This window comes from Carcharodon carcharias, chromosome 12 (genome assembly GCF_017639515.1).
Source record: "Carcharodon carcharias isolate sCarCar2 chromosome 12, sCarCar2.pri, whole genome shotgun sequence".
Taxonomy (NCBI): Eukaryota; Metazoa; Chordata; class Chondrichthyes; order Lamniformes; family Lamnidae; genus Carcharodon; species Carcharodon carcharias.
This window is the reverse complement of record NC_054478.1, coordinates 14,193,320-14,199,311: the sequence shown is the minus strand read 5'-3', so window position 1 is coordinate 14,199,311 and position 5,992 is coordinate 14,193,320. Positions and strand designations below refer to the sequence as shown.

The 5,992-nt window shown below is 44.7% G+C and overlaps 1 protein-coding gene across 1 annotated transcript; it reads right to left on the bottom strand.

The window, feature by feature from the left end:
• Positions 1-2,646: 2,646 nt before the first annotated feature.
• Positions 2,647-5,506, bottom strand: LOC121284605 (G-protein coupled bile acid receptor 1-like). Its single transcript, XM_041200107.1, has one exon. It carries the CDS (start codon positions 4,768-4,770, stop codon positions 3,811-3,813), a length of 960 nt encoding a protein of 319 aa, XP_041056041.1. The 5' UTR covers positions 4,771-5,506; the 3' UTR covers positions 2,647-3,810.
• Between the last annotated feature and the right edge of the window lie 486 nt (positions 5,507-5,992).

Here is a 5,992-nt window from a genome sequence, read left to right as displayed (position 1 = left end):
ATACCTCAGGGTAGCACTCCCTCTCACCTCTGAGTCAGCTGGTTGAGGATTTAAGTCCAACTCCAGTGAGTTGAGCATACAATCTATGCTGACACTCCAGTGCAGTATTGAGGGAGTACTGCATTGTCAGAGATGCTGCCTGTAGTAATTGTAGCTTTAAGAAATATAGTGACTATAGCTTTAAGAGTTATTGTGTTGCATAGAATCATATGACAGTGGCAATGAATTGGCTATAAGTGCAGGGAACCTTAGCATGGGAGTTCTGGTTGTGGAGCTTGATGGAAACCTGTAACTGCTGCTGAAGTGTGGAAATAAAGTTCGTAATGAGAAACCTACCTGGAAAATCAAGTCCATAACATTGCCTTTTGGATGAGACGTTATACTGAGGCCCATCTGCCCCCACAAAAGATCCCATGGCACCATTCAAAGAAAGCAGGGAATACTCCCCAGTGTCCTGGCCAATATTTATCCCTCAATCAACATCATTAAAAAACAGATGATCTGGGTCATTATCACATTGCTGGATGTGGGAGCTTGCTGTGCGCAAATTGACTGCCGGGTTTCCTACATTATGACAGAAACCACACTTCAAAATTAAAAGTACTTAATTGGCTGTAAAATTCTTTTAGGACGTGCTGAGGTTTAAAAAAAGGCACTATCGGGATACAAATTATTTTTAAACGGTATGAATCTGATTTTCCCCAGGGCTTGAGATTTGATGGGAGGAAGGGAACAGGTCCTAAAGGCTCGGTGAAGGAGGAACATCAGACAGGACCGGAAACATTGAGAATTCCCTCAGAGGAAGAGACTCTGTGAATTTCCATGAAAGTTTTGGACAGACTGATTCGGGGCTTATCATGGCCCCACTCCCCTTTTAAACTCCAGTATTTTAATTCTCTTGTTACTGTATCACTCAAGATCATGACAGAGCCATCTGGTAAATCTCACTCCTCACCCAGTGCTGGCTAAGCCCCTAGCCAGCCATTAGAGGAAGGTTACGGACGGGAACAGAAAACGTGAGTCACTCTCACTGGATTTAGTCCTCTGCAATATCACAACTCCAGCATTTACGGCAATCTGTGTTTCACAATCTCTGCCACTCAGTGGGGACCCTCAGCCCCTGAAATGAAACATTGGGTGGGATTTTGCGATTGTGGAACACCATACAACCTGCCCTATTAGTTAGACTTTTAACTGAATCCATTAGCTCAAATAACGTCTTTCCCTGTAAGTTACTCAAAGAGTGAGCTCCCAATGAGGCACTGGGACTTCAGTGAACAATGGGACCAACGGTCTATCTCCTAAACCAATCAGATTTAAAACATAAAACCCTAGAAAATCTATGCCAAAGAAGGAGCCATTTGGCTCATCATTTCTGTGCTAGCCAAAAAAGAGCTATCCAGTCAAATGCCACCCTGCAGCTATTGGTCCAGAACCCTGTGGGCTACAGTTATTCAAGGGCATATCCAGGTGTTTTTAAATGCAGTGAAGGTTTCTGCCTTTACCACCATTTCAGGCAGCGAGTTCCAGACCCACACCGTCCACTGTATGTAAAAATATCTCCTCAACTCCCCTCTAACCCTTGATAGGGATCCCCAAGCAGCCAGTCTCAGTTTGATACTATTCAAAGGTTTTTACATCAGTCACTTTGGGACACCTAGCAGTGAATCACTGATTATAATTAACCCTTTTTAACATTTCATACTGAGGATGTGGACATTGCCGTCAAGATCAGCATTTATTACCCATCCCTAGTTGCCCTGGGAAGGCAGTGGTGGTGAGTTGCTTTTCTCAACCATTGTAGACTTTAGACAGCTGAGCTACATTCCATATGATGCCAGAGAACAGTTAAGAGTCGACTGTGTTGGTGTGGGACAGAAATAAAAATAGCTGGAAAAACTCAGCAGGTCTGACAGCATCTGAGGAGAGGCACACAGTTAACGTTTCGAGTCCGTGTGACTCTTCAACAGAACTAAGGAAAAATAGAAAAGGGGTGAAATATAAGCTGGTTTAAGGGGGCTGGGACAGGTAGAGTTGGATAGAGGGCCAGTGATAGGTGGAGATTGTCAAAAGATGTCATAGACAAAAGGACAAGGGGGTGTTGACGGTGATGATATTCGCCTAGAAAAGTGCTAATGGTGACATTAAGGGTAGAAAGCAAGACGAGCAAGGGACTGATGGCCCTAGTGGGGGTGGGACTGGACTCACATATTACCCCAGACCGGATGAGGGCAGTTGATTTCCATCCCTATAGGACACTAATATTTATGACATTCCAACATGGCCGCCCTTGCTGAGACCAATTTTAACATGTAATTCACACATGATTCTAATTTCGACATGCATAAGAAGATAATAGGAGCTGGAGTAGCCCCTCGAGCCTGCTCCAACATTCAATAAGATCGTGGCTGATCTTCTAAATCAACTCCACTTTCTCACATTACAGCCACATCACATGAGATACAATTTTTTTTTTAAACATGTAATTCACATGGGATACCACTTTTGGCATGTAATCCTCATGTGACAAAATTTGTGACATGCATTTCTCATGTGATACCACATTTAAATATGCAATGTAAGTGTCATACCACATTTCAAGCTTTCATTCATCCTGGGACATTTCAATGAGGTGACAGGATCTTAGAAATTCAGAAGAGCCTTTATTGGGGTTTTAAGTCCGGTAAATTAATTCCGGTGACTGACTCGCTTTGTGTCTGGTTTGGTGTTTTCTGCTTCTCCATCGCATTGACTCATTCACTCAATGAGGTTAGCACTTTCAAGCCCACATCCTTCAGCTGTGGTTTTATACAGTAACATTCAAGGCTCCGGTTTAATAAGAGGTTTATAAATTGCACTCACAGCAAAACCCCAAATTTTAAAGAACAGAAACTAACTTTACAGGGTCTGCTTCCATCCAACGCATAGCAACTAAAAAATGTATCAAATAAAAACTTATCCTCCAGAAAAGATGAACAACAAAATACAAATCTGAATGTCAGTTGGGTTGAAGTGGATTAGAAATTCCTCTCTGGATTTGGTCAGAAAACATATTGCTTGAGCTCCGATGGTCTAGGTTGAAGTAGATGCACTGAACCGGCCAATGACTGGTGTCCCTCTGTGTGACAGCCGTGGTTCATGGTAACATATCTCACCACCTCCCAGTGAACCAAGTGCTTACAACAAATGAAGTGTTTTTGAAGTATATAAAGTAGGAAACATAACAGCCAAGTTGTGCAGAGCAACTTCCTCAAGCAGCAAAGTGATAATTACTCGATTGTTGTAGTAACGTTGCTCAAGGACACTGTCGTGAACTCTAGTACAAAAGCTAAATACTGCAGATACTGAAATATAGAGTGAAAATTCGAGAAATAAAGAACTCAGCAGGTCAGGCAGCAACTGCTAAAAGAAACAGAGCTAACATTTCCAGTCGAGTGACCTTTCATCAGGATCAAACTCAACCTGAAACATTAACTCTGTTTCTCTCCACAGATGCTGCCTGAGCTACTGAGCTTTCTACCAGTTTTTGGGCTTTTTTTTTTTAAACTGCTGTGAGAACTCCCCCTGCCCTTCTTCAGATAGGATAGGCCAGGGGAGCTTTTACAACCACCTGAGAGGAGCCTCGGTTTAAATGTCTCATCTGAAAGACAGCACCTCCAACAGTGCAGCACTCCCCTTGCTCTGGAGTGTCAACCTGGATTTGTGTTCAAATCTCTGGAGCAGAGTCCTGAACCACAAACTTCAGGCTTGGATCTGAATTGGAAGACCTGAAAGCCTATAAAATAAATATTACACAATAAAACAAACACATCAGTTGACGTTAGGCATCTTTGCACAACATTGAAAAACTTTTTGGAAAACTTTTCTCCACAGTTCAAAGTATTCCTTGTTATTCAGGACCATGACGAAGGGGATGAGAGCTGCACTGCTGGTCCCTAAAGAGGACAGAATGATGTGGATCCTGTGTCCGTGTCCACTATCCTTCACAAAGTAGGAGACATGGATGAAGACGATATAAGGAACCCAGCAAACCAAGAAGATGAAGAAGAATCCTATGATACACTTGGCGTATTTAAAATCCAGTTGCTGCTCCAATGCAGTCGAGTTGCTCTGCACTGCTCTGTGCATCTTCTTAATTGCTTTCATCTGACCTCGCGCCACATGGAGTATTCGGCCAATCATAGCAGTGATGGCCAAGATGGAAGGGATGAGCAGGCCATAGATCTCCAGGTAAATGTAGGCATGGGGGAAAACGTATTTGAAAAAGCAAGTTTCGTTATCCGGGCTCCAGTTGTTCCAACCGATCAAAGGCAGTGAGGCAAAAAGCAAGGGCAGGACCCAGGTGGTCAAAACAACAACGGGAACATACTTGTGAATCCAGGAAACCCCATAATGAAAAGGATGGATGATGCAAGCATACCTGTTGTACTGAACTACCAGCAAGTTGGAGAGGAAAGAGAGGAAGATGAAGTTTGGGAAGAGATGGAAGATGAAACAGGCCTGGAAGGCAAACTGACTCTTGAAGCTCATCCTGGCAAGGGAAGGCAGGATGATCCCAGTGAACAAGCCAGCCAGCAGCAAACTCAGCATGTAATAGTTGGTGGTGTTGTGCAGCCTCCTGTTGCCGATGATCCCCACGATGATGGCCAGGTTGCCCACTATGATGGTGATGGATAGAGGAACTGAGAGCAGGTTGATCAGGACCTTCTGACAGGCTAAACCAGCACCGGAACTTGAGTTGTTGATGCATTCACCCCAGCTCTCACTCATGTTACACCCACTGGGCTCCGAACGCCGGGTGCCGGCGAATCAGACCAATACCGAGACCAGACAGTTCAATTTCAGAGCAAGAGCGATCTCAGTACAAGAGCAGTCCAACAATTTACCAGCGGGAAATTGAGTGGAATTAATTTCTCCTAAGGACAGGACTGAGTCCACTCACCATTGACCACCCGAGTCCCAGTGACTCTGTCCCAGGAATCCCAAGCTCCTAACGCCTGGAGTTCAGCTTCTGTGTGGGATTCGTTCAGGTCAATCCTGATCCTCACTCCCGCCTCCAGCGCTTCGCCTAAGTTGGGGGTGGAAAGCTTCTACTTCAATCGAAAGCGGAGCCCCGTCGATCCTGGTTCGACCTCCTGATGCTTCCCGTGGTGAATCCAAAGCGGTTTCTGTTTTGCGGAGAAGTTGTTCAGTTTTTCTGATGGTCCCGCAGCAAGTTCCAGTAAAATCCATCAACCTCTGAGGGGCGGAAACGGGAAGCAACTTCAGTCACAGTGTTGAGTTCAGAATTAAGGTATCTGCCCCCTCTCACAACCCCGCAAACTCTCTGCCAGTTAATTGTCTTCTTCCGGCTGCTCAAGACATTGATTTAAAAAACAAGTAACCGCAAAGAGGATTCTGAGCGGATCAAATCACCTCTCTGGGAATGAAGAGGGTGCAATTGTTCAATCACATCCCTAAAATGTGAGCTGCTGACATTGCGCTCTGCCTTAAAAGTCTCTCTGCAGCTTCTCCTCCTCCCACTCTGTGGCCCAATGATATCATCCGAGCTCCGGGTTAGTGGTTTCTTTAACTCTGATGAAACGTTCCACCGGGAAACGCTTCTCTTTTGTGGAGCAAACATTTTAAACGTAAAATACAAAAAGGATGTCAAACATTCAAAATATTCATTTATTTCCGATCTGATCAATTTTAAATCACAGCCCGAGCCTCTCCGTGATTCTGTAACTCGCTCCTGGGTATATTAGCAGACACATGGGAACACCAGCACCATCCTGATTTGGAAATATATCGCCGATCCTTCACTGTCGCTGGGTCAAAATCCTGGAACACTGCCCTTGTCCTTCTAGATGGTAGTGGTCGTGGGTTTGGAAGGTGCTGTCTAAGGAGCCTTGGTGAGTTCCTGCAGTGCATCTTGTAGATGGTGCACACACTGCTGCTACTGTGCGTCGGTGGTGGAGGGAGTGAATGTTTAAGGTGGTAATAGGGTATC